This window comes from Pan troglodytes, chromosome 9, assembly GCF_028858775.2.
Source record: "Pan troglodytes isolate AG18354 chromosome 9, NHGRI_mPanTro3-v2.0_pri, whole genome shotgun sequence".
Classification (NCBI taxonomy): Eukaryota; Metazoa; Chordata; class Mammalia; order Primates; family Hominidae; genus Pan; species Pan troglodytes.
In genome coordinates this window covers 71,047,358-71,063,168 of record NC_072407.2, presented here as the reverse complement: position 1 = coordinate 71,063,168, position 15,811 = coordinate 71,047,358, and the positions used below count along the sequence as shown (strand labels likewise).

The window sequence follows — 15,811 nt, the reverse complement described above, 5'->3', positions numbered from 1 at the left end:
CCTGGGCCAGCCTGCCCCGAAATGCCCACTGGGGGCAGACCAAAGACGCCAGGCAAGTGTACAGCCGGTGCTCCCTCTCCTGGGCAGCCTTGCCGAGCAGCAGAATGCGAGGGAGATGAACAGCTGGACTCGGGCTGCAGTGCTCGGGCCAACGTGACGTCACCAGGCGGAGAGATGAGTTCCCGGTGGGGCTCTGGGGGGGCTCCTGAGCGGGGCATTCCTTCCTGAAGCCTCATCCCCGCTCAGCCCTGCTCAGCCCCTCCTCCTACTCCCCTCCCCCTCCCCCTCCTGCCGGGCCAGGAATTGGGTTTGGGGCGGGTTCTGCTTCCAAAGCCATCTCTTCCAGCAGGAGAGGTCTCTACTCTGAGCTCCTATTTTCCAAGGCTCTGGGCCGCGCTCGGCGCTGGCCTGCTGCCCCGGCGGGTCGGCCGGCCGGAGGCGGGAGTCACAGGAACAGCCCTCCACAAAAGGAGGCCTCAGCGGATCAGGACAGCTGCAGGTAGCTCCAGGGGCCCAGGGTCCAGGGGAGGGTGTTCCAACAACCGGGGCTGCAGGGTGAGGGCCAGGCAGGGAAGGAAAATGACGCGGGCACTGTCGGGGCAGAGAGGTGGACGCTGTCGGGGCAGGCAGCTCCCAGAAATCCTAAGGCCCCAGGCAGGGAGCCCTGAGACCCCAGAGAGGCTGTCACTCACCGGAGAAGCTCCCCTGCCACTCCTGAGGCTCCAGGGTTCCGGGGCCATGGAGGAACTTAAAAAGTCCCCCTCCCGTGGCAGGACCTGACCCCTCCCAGCTGGCCTCACCCCCAGCCCCACCGTCCAGCTCCTGCTCTGTGCTGCTGGGGGTGAGGGCTCCCTCTCGGTCCCTCCCCCAGCCTCACTGGCCATTCAAGCATGCATTCTAGAGGGGCTGGAACGGAACACCCAGCAGGCAGTGTCCCACACACAGGGAGATGGCTCCCCCTGCTCTCAGCCCTGGGGTGCACACGGGGTGTCCGTGTGGGCAGCCACAGGATGTTGGGCAACTGCAGTCCCACCTTCTCCCAGGCCTGCGGCCTGATGAAGCTGTTGGCCTTGGATGGAGGCGGCTCCTGGAATGATCTGCAAGGTCTCAGTCCCCCCAGACAAGCCTCTTCAATCCAAGCTGTTAAGCAGGGGACTCCAGGCCCGGAGTGAGGAAAACAGAGGCTCTGTGTCTGGGGGAGCGAGACAGGCCCCTCTGATGGTGGCACAAGCGGCTAAGGAGAGGGGCTGGGACAGCCCCAGCGGCGTCGGGGCTGGGTCATGGTGGGATGGGGTGAAGGGAGAGGAGGAGCTTCCTGCGGGCAAGGCTGCAGGAGGCTGACAGGTGGCCAGGCCACCCTTGGGCTTGCTCCGAGGGGAGAGTCAGGTGTGAGCTGTGCTGGCAGCTTTTTGGGTCGGCTTCAGTGGAAACTAGTTCTGTCATAGCAGCCCAGATCCCACCCAGAGGAACACACATACACATGTACTGACACGCACGCCCCATCCACGTGTCACACACATGTCCTTTAATATGGCCCATCTGGGGGTCCGCTGGCTTCTAGATCTTTCTGTGCATGCGTGAAATCGCTTTTCAGGTTGTCCCTGGCAGGACAAGGACAAATGCACAGGGACACCCACATAATGGAGGGATGCAGATGGTAGAGAGGGGAGCTGGGGGCCCCCACTGCATGCCCACCTGCAGCGTAGGGGGGGCCCCAGCCCACTGCCTTTGGGGCACTAGTTGGTGTGGCTGGGGTCTAGCCTGGCCAGGGTGAATGGATGAGGCTCCTGTGAGTCAGGACATCTCTGGAAACAAGGCTGGGGGCCCAGACCTAGGGGTGGTGGGTGTCCAGAAGGGCCACCAAAAAGAGTAGGGGCAATGGAGAGAGCTTGGGGGGCTCTTACCAGGCGCCCGGAAGGATGAGGGCAGGTGATAGGTCTGGGGTTGCAGCGCAGGAAAGCTCAGACAGGCCCCAGAGCGTGGAGAAGTTACGGCCTGTCTGTGGCAACGGGGCAATGGCCCAACTGGAGTCCAAGGAGGGAGACTTAAGACATACAGGTCGCAGCACCAGCGATCTGCAAGCCCACTGCACACACATCACAATGCACTGGCTCACTCCGGCACACAAGGTGCCCCCACCCTGGGACACCCCGAAGACCCCAGGCTGAGTCACCCGTAGGCCAGGCACAGGTGCCCGCAAACGCCCTTTGAAGGCGCAGAGCGGCGCGGTCTGGCAGCGCGGGGCCGAGGTGAGCCAGGCCACTGGGTGGGAAGGGTCCTGGGAGCGGTCCCTGGGGCCACACTTGCGCCACCAGCTCCGGGAGGCCAAGGGTTAAAGAGGGGGCGGGCCACACGCGCAGACGGCCACCTCTTCCAGCCAATGGTGGGCGCGGAGGCCAGGGGTACGGCCCGCCCCCGGGCGGGAGGAGTGGGCGGCGGGCGGGGGCACGTGGCTGGCTGAGGCCGGGCGGACCCGCGCGGCGCAGAGGAAAGAATTTCCGGGGAGTTGAGCTGAGCGGGATGCCCAGCTCTCCCCTTGGGAGAGGAGGGGCCCGGCAGCCTGCGACCTGGGCTGTGCCCAGCAAGGCCCTTCTCCGCTCACAGCCTCAGTTTACCCCCCCCCAGTACAGCAGGGAATAATAATAGATGCTTCCCTGCGGGGAAGGGGCACAGGGCTTCACGGGGAGAAGCTTCCTCCAAGGGGTGAAGCTCAGGTTGGGGGACAGGGATCAATTCCGGAGGACCCAAGCCAGGCAGACCCATGAGGTCTGGCCGGCCAAGGTGGACCAGCCTCCAGCAGGGTCACCCCCTACCCCAGGCCTCCCATTGGCAGCCCTAGGGTGGATGCAGCTTCCCCTCTCTATGCCAGCAGTCCCTCCCTACGGCAGCTGCTCGAAACACAAATCTGCAAGGCTGCAGGGCATGGCGTGGCTATGGGTGTGCCTTTGGGCAGGTGACCTCGCCCTCTAAGCCCAGGAGCGCCCATCAAAGGGGCATGAGGATACCTGGCCCATAGCTGGTCATGAGGACCAAACCAGATGATGGGTGTAGGCGGGCTGGCAGGGTAAGTGGTGGTGACAGTGATGCTGATGACCGGGCTGTCCTGCCTCCCAGGCACATGTAGGGGAAAGGCCAGATGCCTTAGCATGTTACAAACCGCGGCTCAGCCAGAGCCCTCCTCCTCCAGCAGGTCCCCCCTGCCAGGAATGATCCCTCTTCCCCTGCTCCTCCTTCTGGGACCAATTGCTGGGAAACCCCTGTCCCCACACCAGGCAGGGCACAAAGGAAGTGCCCCAAAAATGTGTGTGGGGAAGTAAATGTATGTCTGCAAAAGCAGCCTGGCTCCAGAACTCTCACAAGAAGAGGGAAAGGAGAGGGCTTCTTTTCCAGTGAGCTGCGGTGGGGCTGACGCGGAGTCCACAGGCAGGAGGGGGCCGTGCCCCAGGGGTGACCTCCAGAATCTCACCAGGACAGTCCCACAATGCCCCTGCTGCTGAGGGTGTGGGGTGATTGCCTTTCCTCTAAGGTGATGGCTGAGAGCCGCAGGCCTTGGGGGCCTAGGCACGGGGGTCCAGGAAGGGGAGGGGTCCCTGCTGTCCTCATCCACCCTCTCTCTGGGCTTCTGCCAGGTGGGTGTGCAGACTGGTGAGCTGCCAGCAGGGGCCCAGACGCGCCAGGCCTGGAGATGGCTGGAAACTGCTCCTGGGAGGCCCATCCCGGCAACAGGAACAAGGTAAGTGCCACAGGCGGAGGGCCCTGGTCTTGCCCAGACGGGTGTGGGTGGGAGGGGCAGACCCAGCCCAGCATCTCCTCCCCCATCCCCCCCTTCCTGGCCCCACTTTCCAGCTCTGGACCCACCGTGGGCAGTGGGCTCCTCTGGGCTATGTGGCCGGGCACAAGTTCCCTGGACCCTCCTACCCTCCTGTCCTCATCAGTGAGGCAAGCACCAGGACTGGACCTCAAGGTCCCTCGCTGTGCTGACACTGTGGTCGCCTTGTAGCATCCTTGCAAGGTCTCGTTTCATCTCTTCCCTGCAGAGGTGGGGCAGTCAGCTACTTACTACAGCCAGGCGGGCCAGGAAGCCCTGGGACGCTGACTCCAAGGTGGCCCTGATGTCATGTGCTCCATGGAGCCTAGGGGGTCCTGGGCCACTCCGAGAGTGTTGCCCAGGCCAGGGTCCATTAGTCATGAGTCACCCACCCTGAGACTCTGACAACCCCTCCAGGCTGACCCTCCTCCTGCCCTCAGCCAACCTAGTCCCCTACTTCTCTGAATCCCTTGAAAATTCTGGGATTTCCTTCGCTCTCAACTTCGAAGGATCTCTTGAATTCCTATCCATCCTCTTCTGCATTTGAGGAAACTGAGGCTTACACCCAGGTAGTAACTTGACTGGGATCAGCCCCTGGGTCAGGAGCAGAGTGGCAACTCCAGCCCAGCCCTGGGGATCTCACCCCCACGCCCTTGGGCCCTCTCCCTCTTCCCCGTAGTGACCGCTGTGGAGTGGCGGCCGCAGGAGGCAGAGGTTGGACTGGTAGGTGGGGTGGGGCAGTCTGCAGAAACTCCCAGCGCAAAGGCAGAGCCCAGGGTGGGGCCGGGCTCCAGAGCAGGCATTTTACAAGGCAGTATGTGGCTGGTCACGGCAGCTACACGCCCAGTGACTCACCCGGCCTCCCCCTCTGACTCCAAGGAGGGGATTGCAGACTTTTTCCAGCGTGCATGCATGCAAGAGGCACTGAGTAAGCTGACCGCCTCCATCCAGCCCCTTGAAGCCCAGCTCTTTCCCAGCACCTGAGCTGGTCCTCTTGGGCCTGTTTGGGCACCAGATCCTACGGTCTAGTTCCCCAGCCCAGAAGAGTGTCTAGGTCACCCACAGGAAAGAGAAGCTAAGGAGTGGGATTTGGGGCGAACAGACCAGCCGACAGGGGTTGAGCCTATAAATGTATTTAGAGAATGGCAGGGAGGGAGCAGGGCCCCCTTACAGTGCTTGCCGTGACCTCACAGAGTCTCCCCAGAGTTTTGCCAACACCTTCAGTCCTGTTTTCAGATTCCCCTTGACCTGAGCAGGCTAGGAGGTCCCTCCCTTTGCAACGGGGTGTCCAACCCAGAGAACAGTCTCTCAGGACCCAGCTTTCTGCCAGAGCTGGGAGTCATCTGAAGGTGGCAGAATGGATCCTGCCTTCATAACCTTGTCTTTTGTTTTGTTAGGGAGCCCTGAGCAGTGGGAACAGAAACCAGCCTTTGGGGGGAGATGCTGGATGTGGGAAGAGGAGTGACTGTTCTCCGGGCAGGCAGCCTTTGCCTCTGGGAGGAAAGGTCGGAGAGGACTGCTGGAGAGCTGAGCCAGCCTGTAGATAGATGGGTTGTTTGGCCTGCACAGCGTGTTTAAATGTTAACATTTAAAGATCGGGTGTTCCACATTCCAGTCTAGAGTTCAGGCTTCTCCAGGGAGCGGGGGAGGACGATCAGCCACTCCAGTGCACCCAATCCCTGGCCCCCATCAGCTGGAGCACAGCAGGCTGCCCGCTTCGCTCAAGAGAGGGGCTCTCAGATTTGCCACTGTGCTCCCTCTCACCTGTTCCTTGCACCTGGCCCACCTGCATGCATTTATACACAAGCCTAGACCCTGACGGCAGGACCGATACTCAGCTGGGATGCACTCTTACAGCCACACCAACAGTTAAAGTATTGAAATGCTTCCCTGCAGCTTGATAAATAGCTGCTGCCTCTCCTCCACCCCAGGGACCCCCTGGACTTTCCCACAATCTGGAAACCCCAGGGGCAACCCTGGCTCATCAGGAAGCCACCTCCCATCCCACTAGAGGACAGGGTCCAGCTCCGGGGAAGGCCAAGATCCACTCGTTTTTTTTTTTTTTTTAATGTAACTTACAAGTGATTTTATTTCTTCAAATAGTTTCGTGTTTCTTGAAACATTGCAAGATTTTGCAAGAATAGTACAATGCCCGCCAATACCTCACCTCAGCTCAGTTATCGTTAACTCTTCACCACAAGTGCTTTCTCTCTATCTCTTGGCAGATAGGCTTTTTTTCCCAGAATGATTTGAAAGTAAATTGCAAGGCTGGGTGCGGTGGCTCACGCCTCTAATCCCAGCACTTTGGGAGGCCAAGATGGGCGGATCACCTGAGGTCAAGAGATCGAGACCAGTCTGGCCAACATGGTGAAACCCCATCTCTACTAAAAATACAAAAATTAGTCAGGCATGGCGGTGCGTGCCTGTAGTCCCAGCTACTCGGGAGCCTGAGGCAGGAGAATTGCTTGAACCTGGGAGGCGGAGGCTGTAGTGAGCCAAGATCGCGCCAGTGCACTCTAGCCTGACAAAGCAAGACTCTGTCTCAAAAACAAACAAACAAACAAAAGTAAATTGCAGACACCAAGCCCTTGATGCCCAAATAGCCTGTATCTTCTAAGAACAAGGACGTTCCCGTAGCCACATAGTGAAAATGTGCGTAGCCACAGTACATTGTCACATTCAAAAGCTGCAACACCGATGCAATGCCATTATCTCTGCATCGTCCATACTCACATTTCCCCAGTGGTCCCAACGATATCCTCTCCAGCAGTTGTTGAGATCCAGCGTATAATCCAGGATTCTAACACTGTGTTTAGGAGTCATGTCTCTTTGCTCTTCTTAAAAATGGAAAGGCTCAGCCAGGCGCAGTGACTCACGTCTATAATCCCAGCACTTTGGGAGGCAGGTGGATCACTTGAGGTCAGGAGTTCGAGACCATCCTGGCCAACACGGCGAAGCCCCGTCTCTACTGAAAATACAAAAATTAGCCGGGCATGGTGCCGCGTGCCTGTAGTCCCAGCTGCTCAGGAGGCTGAGGCAGGAGAATCGCTTGAACCTGGGAGGCAGAGGTTGCAGTGAGCTGAGATCGTGCCACTGCACGCTCCAGCCTGGTGACAGAGTGAGACTCTGTCTCAAAAAAAAAAAAAAAAAAAAAAGGAAAGGCTCTGCAGTTTTTTGTGCGACTTGGATGTTTTTTGGACAGTCTACTCTGACCGGTGGGCAGCCTGGCACCCTTCCTGGGCACTGTCTGGTGCTACCTCTACTCCTATAGGCACCATTCTGTGCTGCTAGCTCTAGACGCTGGGACGGAGAGTTAACATCAGGTGAGGTCAGGGGCGTTTGAGGATAGAGTTGCAGCCAGTTAGCTGCTCCACAGCCACTGCCTTACAGACCCCCTCCCTGCCCCAAGTCCCTAATTGGGACCCCCCCTCCCCCACGCTGGGCCCCAGATGCAGGTCTGTGGGTGGGGGCCAGCCGGCATCACAGGTGTCCCTCTCTGCACCTGCGCAGATGTGCCCCGGCCTGACCGAGGCCCCGGAACTCTACAGCCGGGGCTTCCTGACCATCGAGCAGATCGCGATGCTGCCGCCTCCGGCCGTCATGAACTACATCTTCCTGCTCCTCTGCCTGTGTGGCCTGGTGGGCAACGGGCTGGTCCTCTGGTTTTTCGGCTTCTCCATCAAGAGGAACCCCTTCTCCATCTACTTCCTGCACCTGGCCAGCGCCGATGTGGGCTACCTCTTCAGCAAGGCGGTGTTCTCCATCCTGAACACGGGGGGCTTCCTGGGCACGTTTGCCGACTACATCCGCAGCGTGTGCCGGGTCCTGGGGCTCTGCATGTTCCTTACCGGCGTGAGCCTCCTGCCGGCCGTCAGCGCCGAGCGCTGCGCCTCGGTCATCTTCCCCGCCTGGTACTGGCGCCGGCGGCCCAAGCGCCTGTCGGCCGTGGTGTGCGCCCTGTTGTGGGTCCTGTCCCTCCTGGTCACCTGCCTGCACAACTACTTCTGCGTGTTCCTGGGCCGCGGGGCCCCCGGCGCGGCCTGCAGGCACATGGACATCTTCCTGGGCATCCTCCTGTTCCTGCTCTGCTGCCCGCTCATGGTGCTGCCCTGCCTGGCCCTCATCCTGCACGTGGAGTGCCGGGCCCGACGGCGCCAGCGCTCTGCCAAGCTCAACCACGTCATCCTGGCCATGGTCTCCGTCTTCCTGGTGTCCTCCATCTACTTAGGGATCGACTGGTTCCTCTTCTGGGTCTTCCAGATCCCGGCCCCCTTCCCCGAGTACGTCACTGACCTGTGCATCTGCATCAACAGCAGCGCCAAGCCCATCGTCTACTTCCTGGCCGGGAGGGACAAGTCGCAGCGGCTGTGGGAGCCGCTCAGGGTGGTCTTCCAGCGGGCCCTGCGGGACGGCGCTGAGCTGGGGGAGGCCGGGGGCAGCACGCCCAACACAGTCACCATGGAGATGCAGTGTCCCCCGGGGAACGCCTCCTGAGACTCCAGCGCCTGGAGGAGGCAGGGGCAGGAAGCGGCCTCCAAGACCCTTCGCCTTGGGACAGGAATGGGCACCTGCTTCTGAGTCTATACAGGAGAAGAAAGATCTGTTTCCTCTCCTCGGGCCTCCTTCTCCCTGGGCTAGGGACTCCAGGGGTGGCTGGGAGACTGGGCAGCCACCAGCAAACAGACCCTGTGGCCCCTGCCCGGCTCCCCCACCCATTCTGCTCCCCTAGAGACCTCTTGTACAGAAGTTGCCCCTAGGTGGTGGGGCCCCTCCTTGCCCTAGGCTGGTTGGTAAAAGAGAGGAGGTCAACACCCAGCCTAGCCACCTCTGCCTCTTGGGTCAGCCCTCCTTGACTGTGTCCCAGCCAGCACCAGGCCAGCAGCCTCATCCCTGCCATTCAGGGCTGTTCCAGAGATTCGATCCTCTTAAGGCATTATCAGTGAGCAAATGTGAAGGAAATGGTGTCTGGAAGAAAGTTCTGGTTCACATGCCTTGTAGCTAAGTCTTTCTGCAAACAACCTCCCTTCCCCCCGTCGAGTCATTTGGTGACTTTGATGGGGGGATTTCTGGTTATGTCAAGGCTCTGGAGACAGGAAGGGCCTTTGGCCACCTTGGGTAGTTGACCTGCCTTTTCTGACTCCGGGACGAGCCAGTCCTAGGCTGCCTCCGGGAGCACTTGAGGTATCCCGCAGGCCATGAGGACCCACTGGGCAGCTCCTGGACAGCCTCTTGGCTCCAGCCCCCACCCAAAAGTGGACACTGGCTCCGCCCTGGCCACCTGGGGACTGGCACTGTGGTGTACAGTGGCCCAATGTGGCCAACGGAAGTTTTATAAAAGACAAAATGTATATCAATAAACATTTTATAACTTGCAGCCAGGAAGGCTTCATGCCCACAGTCCTACCCTGGGTCTCTGTTTCCGACAGTGAGGACGCCCAAGGGCACAGAGTCCCGGGACGGGTGGCACCCCCCGCCAGCTCTCCCGCATACTTTGCTCTTTGCCTCTGCTCTCAGGCCTCCTCCTGGGGCTGGGTCTGCACACACCCGTGTTCCCGCTCCTGTGGCTTGTCCACTCCCTGCCAGAGGGAGCCGTGGTCAGCCGGGCTGTCCTGTGCCGGCGTATCCCAGTGCCCCTTCTCAGCTCGGAGGCCCCCACGGCCTCTGAGAGCCACAGCTCTCACCTCCTCCATGCCAGGCCCTGGGCCGGCCACCATGGTCCTGCCTGTGTCCACCGGAGGCTCCGTGGAGTGGGTTGCTGCCTCTCCTCCTGTTGCCCCCGTTCAGGATGCCCCTCTCTGTCTTGAGATCCCTGAGCCAGCCTCCCAGTGCCCAGACATCTCTCTACAACCCAGCGATAGGCTGGGAGCCCTCCCAAGATGACAGCCCAGCCAGCGCCACGCTAGAAGGGTTCCTGCCTGGCCCTTTTGCCTCTGGTCAGCCCCCAGAAGGGCCCCATCCTGGGTTCCTGGTGTGCAACCTAGGACCCTGGCTCCTTTGAGACAAGCCTTAAGGCAAGCCTGCTCACCCCATGGTCCCATGGAGAGAGATCATGGCAGAGGTGTTGGTGCCCCCAGTCAGGAAACGTGGCTGACAGAGCTGGGCCCCTCGTCTGCAGAGCAGAGCCAGGAGCAGGCAGGCGGGCAGCACTCCGAGCTCCAGGTGGGAATGAGTAGAGACGTGGGCAGTACCACCAGGTTCACGCACCCAGCCACCTGGAACGTGGCCTTCTAACTGCAGGCCCTGGAGCCTGCTCAGCCTGCCCCTGGTGAAGTGGTCCAGCCCTCGGTGGGCTGACCCCCCAGTTCTGTGTCCCTGATGATCCACTGCCCGGCCAACCTGACCTCCACTGCCCTCCTGCCCACTCAGCCCACTGCTCCTCCATGCTCCCCTTTCTAACAATCCTGGTCGGGTCCTCTCAGCAAGACCACCGCTCTAGGAAAAGAGGGGATCTCATGTGGCCCAGATGTCGTAGTTCCAGGACCTCTAGGTGATGAAGGTTGCATGTCCCCACCCGCTCCCTCCCAGTGCCCAGAACGAGCTCTGCCATCCTCCAAGTCCCACCCTCCCCAGTGCTGGTCAGAGGATCCCAGAAGAGCAGAGCTGGAGACCACCATGTCCAACAGGTCATTTCCAGCGACTCAGAGAAGCCAGGTGGGGCCTTGAGCAGACACACCAGGAGGCAGGGCTAGGACCTCGTCCAGTGGTGAAAGCTCCCACCAGCACGGGCATCCTAGCTACACAAGTGGGCAGAAGCACGTCCCTCTCCTGAAGGCAGCTGGGGGGGGCGTCCATCTGGGGTCCTGGCTCCTCCTCAGGGCCCAGAGCATCCCAGTTCCTGGGAATTCATCTCTTCCTTAGGAGTCCCCACCCCAGGACTCCAGCCCTGAGTCCTCGTGGGGAGCTGCTGACCTAGAAGGAAGGGGCCTCCCTGCCTGGATGCTGCTGCAACAGCTCAGAGCCAGGGCCGGTGAGGGGGTGGACAGCCTCACGCAGTAGCAGGGCCTGGAGGTCAGGAATAGGCTGGGTCCGACTCTAGGAGGAGGCATCTGCCCTGATGGATCCTAAGGCGGGAGGGGCAGAGGTGAACCCCAGGTACTAGGCCTCCCCCAACCCGTGGCCCTTCTCAGGTGCAGGTGTTTGCAGTCTTGCTAGGGAACAAGCTTTCTTCCCCTCCATCCCCCCGCAAAGCCCCAGGATTCCCGCACCTCCCTGGACCACCTCGCTGTCTGTGCTAATGGAGGGAGACTGCACAGATGATGAGATGAGCGGGAACTGCCCGCTCTCCTCCACTTTCCTCCTCCTTCCTTTGGTATTTAATTATTAAAGTGGGCTTGGGAGGAGCCGAGGGCTGCGGGGGAGATTTCCATCCCACAGCTCTGGAAAAAGGATCCACAGCAGGTCGCAGAATGGAGAGTGGGGCATGGGACCAGAGCATCTGGGCTGCCCTGGTTGTTACAAAGCCGACTTAGTAACAACCATGTGGTATGTGGGAAGGTTGGGGTGAAGGGGCAGGGGTGGGGGCATCAGGCAGGGCAGAACTCTCCACTTTTCCGTGCGTCCTGCCACCCACTATTTCTATAAAAATAAGCTGCTCTTTTAGATTATGCAAGGGATAAGCAAGGCCAAATTTGGAAAGTCAAGAGCAAGCCTCAGGGAGGCAGAGGGCTGCCACCTATAAGCCATGGGACCTCAGTCTTGCTGTGCCTCACTTTCCTTGGATAAGTCAGCTACAGCACCGACCTCCAGGAGTTTGTGCAGTGGCCTGGGGTGGCGGCCGCTGTGCCTGATTGCCCTGGTCGGGCGTTCAGGGCAGGGAGCAGAATGGCCACTGCAGAAGGGATGTGCCTGTGAGTGGTTTGTCCCCAGCACCAATCTGCTGTTTGCGGACATACTATGGGCAGTGGGTGCTGGCCAAGAGCTGCACGTAGGTTTTCTGTTGACTGTCCATGCAGGGCTACACGGCCCATACTGTCAGCCCCAGCTGTGGAAGTGGGGGCTCATGAATGGAGTTTCTCATCCAAGGTCAGTCGCGCTGGTGGACGGCCCTGGCTGGAGGCCTACATCACCATCCAGGGACTCCCCACAGTGGCCCTCCTGTTGCCCTGGAGGCTCAGGTCTCTGACCTTCCATCTCCCATCTGCAAAGCACTGGACGCTGGGGTTCCGGGGAGACGCATGGAGTGGCCTGGACGTGCCCATCACAGCCCTAGGATAACCCAGACGGGCCATCGAGACCTATCCACACTCTGTGGAGACCAATGGAGGAAACAGCTCAGTTTCAGGCTGTGGGCATCTGAATCAAAGCGGGGACTGGGAACAAGGTGCTCAGCGGACACTCAGCAAACGGCCTGAACGCCGATGCCTCTCCCGTCTCTGTCTCCTGTCTTCACAAAAGGAAAACGGAATGCCTTTCTGGCATCCACCCAGCTTTCCCGGATCCCCTGCCAGTTGTCGTTTTCAGATAACTTGAATTTTATATTTTATGCCAGGATTTTTAAGCTCCCAGGATCTTTTCACATCTGCACAGCTTGGCTTGGAATCCTCAGCTAGGACCATCCTTCCTCCCCAAGAACCAGGGCCTCATCTAGAAGGTAGGGCAGGGAAATGAGGGTCCACGTGTGGTCCGGCCCCTCGGCATACAGGGAGATGACCAGGCCTGGGAAATGTGCCCTTCGACGGGCTGGTGACAAGGCCAAAAAGCTGGGCAAACACATTGCAGAGATCCTCCCAAACCAAAACCACTGAGAGTACAAGTGCAAAACATTCCCTTTTAAGCCAGTAGGGGCTTGACAGCTGGAGAACTTGAAAACAACAGGGCACAGTTCACAAAATCAAAACTCATGGAAAACTCTGCGCGGGTGAGTCAGAGTGCCAGCGCCAAGTTTCCTGGCATGCAAGAGGAGGCTCCCCCGCTCAGGCAGATTTTTTTAAACATCTTTTTAATTAATTGAATTGAGACCTAATTTACATAAAATAAAACTGACCCATTTAATATCCAGTTTAATTATCTTGGACAAATGTTTATGTGCCCATGTCATCAGAATGTTTCTATCCCTGCGGAAGAATCGCTTCCATCATCCCCCCAAAGTTCCCTGGCACCACTGGGCAGTAGGTCCAGCCTTGGGCACAGCCCTGCCCCGACCTGGGTGGACCATCCATCTCTGGTTTTATGCCACTGTAGATTAGTGTCCCAGGCAGACTTTTACACCGTATCAGACAGGGTGCTTGGTGGCAAGTAACAGAAACCCCGGGTTAATCTAGCTTTGGCATGTGGGATACATGGGAGGTATGTGTGTATTTAAGGGAGTTTACTAACTCACATACCCAGAAAGTTCCAGAAGTGATTCTGGCTTCAGACACAGCTGGATCCAGGGCCGCAGATGATGTTCGCTAGGCCACTTCTCTTTTCCCTGTTTTCATCCCTGTTTTGGTCTGTGTTCCATTTATTCTCAATGGAAAAACTAAATGGCAGGTAAGCGGCAGTTCTCGGTTTATCTTCTACAAATTCTGCAATCCCAGCAGAAAGAGCACGCCCTTCCTGGAGATTCTAGCTTAAGTCCTGATATCAAGTGCACTGGCCAGGCCAGGGGCACGCACCCTCCCAGGAGCTGGAGGCAGGGATGGGGGACAGGGGGTGACAGTCACCCCACCTTAGCCCAGTGGACTGAAAACAGGGAAGAGGTGCGCCCAAGGTAAAACTGGCAAGCATGGCCGGGTGCAGTGGCTCATGTCTGTAATCCCAGTATTCTGGGAGGCCAAGGTGGGTGGATCACTTAAGGTCAGGAGTTCGAGACCAGACTGGCCAATATGGCAAAACCCCGTCTCTGCTAAAAATACAAAAATTAGCCAGGCGTGGTGGCAGGTGCCTGTAATCCCCGCTACTCGGGAGGCTGAGGCAGGAGAATCACTTGAACCTGAGAGACAGAGGTTGCAGTGAGCTGAGATCACACCACTGCACACCAGCCTGGGCGACAGAGTGAGACTCTGTCTCGATAAATAAATAAATAAATAAACAAACAAACAAACAAACTGGCAGGCAAACAGCAGGTGTTGGCCACGTTCCTCCCCTCAGTCCACCCTCTACATGCCCACTTCTTTCCTACGTATGATTTTTAAATGCTCCCAGCCAAAATCTGTAGCTGTATAATTTACAACATAAAATGCCTGCCTTCCCCACAGAAGAGAGATGACCAAAGTCAACCGCAGGGCCTGCCTCCCCAGCTCCGAGCCCACACCCTGGGTGTTACTCACGCCACCCTCCGTCAGAGCCACAAACACCTCCTCTTTGAAAGGTACTTGTAGTACTTTCTGGGGATGCTATCACCCATTCACCAATACCACAGACTGGTGGGAGCACTTAAACAACAGAAATTTTCTTTCTCTCAGTCCTAGAGTCCAGAAATCCAAAATCAAGGTGTGGCAGGGCTGGTTCCTCCTGAGGCCTCTCTCCTTGGCTTGCAGACGGCCACCTTCTCCCTGTGTCCTCACAGGGTGGTCCCTCTGTGCCTGTCTGTGTCCTCACCTCCTCTTATCAGGACTCCAATCAGACTGGATTCAGGGACCATCCTAGTGACCTCATCTTAACTTCATTAACCCTTTAAAGACCCTTTCTCCAAATATGGTTACATTCTAAGGTACAGGGGGTTTGAGGGTTCAACATACAAATTTTGGGGAGACCCCGTTCAGGCCACAACAGTGCCCTTTGGCCAAATGATGGTCACTCTCCAGACACACAACACGCAATGGAAAGGAAAAAGCAAATAACAATAATATTTTTTTAGAATTCCCACTTGGAAAGGAAAAGGAAAGAACAAAAACACACGGTGGTTGTTGGTCTGCGGCATATTCTGTGCTAGGCAGGAAACCAGCAGCGCAAGGGGGGTCTTGGTCAGCCCACCGATGTGGCGGCCAGAATCCAAGACAGCCCCCAGTGATGCCATCTCACCCTCGTGTCATTCCCTCCCTGTGCGCATGGGCTGTACCAAGTGGCTTGCTTCTAACCGATGGAACACAGCAAAGCTGATTAGGCTGCACAGCACTGTGACTTGCATCTTGCTAGCAGACTCTCTCCCTTGCTGGCTGCCGTGTTGTGAGCTGCCATATTAGAGAGGCCCCTGTGGCAAGCCATTGAAGGCAGCTTTTGGCCAACAGCCAGCAATAAACAGAGGCTCCCAGCCTGGCAGCCGGCAAAGAAATGAGCCCGGTCAACAACCACATGAACTTGAAAGCAGATTCTTCCCGGAGGGAGGCTTCAGATAAGACATCTGCAGGGACCACTCCTGATGTCACATGTTCTTTAAAGGCCTGGGGAAGCAGAGCTGAGCTGCCTCCTGACACATGTGGCCCAACACAGAAAGTGGGGCTTTACCAACCTCACGGTGTCATCCCACCAGGACCCAGTCAATTGCATATGTAAAGGCAGGTATTTGCAACAAGCCTCTTTGCCTCTTTCAGGTATTAGTTTCTCCACTGGTCAGGAATCTTTGTTGCAAATGACAAAAACCCCATTGAAACACACATGCGTGTGTGTGTGCATGCGCGCACACACACACACACACACACACACAGAATGCACTGGCTCCTATTACTAAAAAGTCCAGGCAAAGATGGGCTTCAAGAACAGCTGGATCCAGGTGCCTGGATCTGGGGACTCTGTCAATCAACTAGCAATTAGTCAAGAAATGTGAGCATCTCTACATGCCAGGCAATGTTCTAGGCACAGAAGGCACAAAAAATGTGAGAACTGCCACCTTCTGGAAGCTTATGTCTTTCTGGGCAGCCTGTCTCTGTCTCTTGGGTCTTGGCCCATTCTCAGGCAGGATCTCCCCTCCTGGAGAAGAGACAGGCACCATAGGTCCAGCACAGCAAACCCAGAATAAAGAGGCCAGGGAAGTCCTCACTGTCACTGCAGAGTCAGCACTGCCCACACCCCTAAGACTGTCCCCCAAGTCAGTTGCCTAGGGTTACTTCTGTGATCAGCCTTAACGTCTGGGGTCCCCGCTTT

The 15,811-nt window shown here is 58.0% G+C and overlaps 1 protein-coding gene across 2 annotated transcripts; it reads left to right on the top strand.

The window, feature by feature from the left end:
* Positions 1-59: 59 nt before the first annotated feature.
* MRGPRF (MAS related GPR family member F) lies at positions 60-9,182 on the top strand. 2 transcript variants are annotated; one of them, XM_522086.6, is made up of 3 exons: positions 60-499; positions 3,630-3,733; positions 7,319-9,182. In XM_522086.6, exons 2-3 carry the CDS (start codon positions 3,686-3,688, stop codon positions 8,300-8,302), a joined length of 1,032 nt encoding a protein of 343 aa, XP_522086.2. In that variant the 5' UTR covers positions 60-499; positions 3,630-3,685; the 3' UTR covers positions 8,303-9,182. The 2 variants fall into 2 exon arrangements, with proteins under 2 accessions (XP_522086.2, XP_063640295.1); XM_063784225.1 differs by lacking the exon at positions 60-499 and adding an exon at positions 2,457-3,064.
* The last annotated feature ends 6,629 nt before the right edge of the window (positions 9,183-15,811 follow it).

Bases quoted from the DNA above. Each gene is read 5' to 3' on its own strand.
- MRGPRF (XM_522086.6), top strand. From the start codon at position 3,686: ATGGCTGGAAACTGCTCCTGGGAGGCCCATCCCGGCAACAGGAACAAG. The intron at 3,734-7,318 runs GTAAGTGCCACA...GCACCTGCGCAG, and splicing joins ATCCCGGCAACAGGAACAAG to ATGTGCCCCGGCCTGACCGA.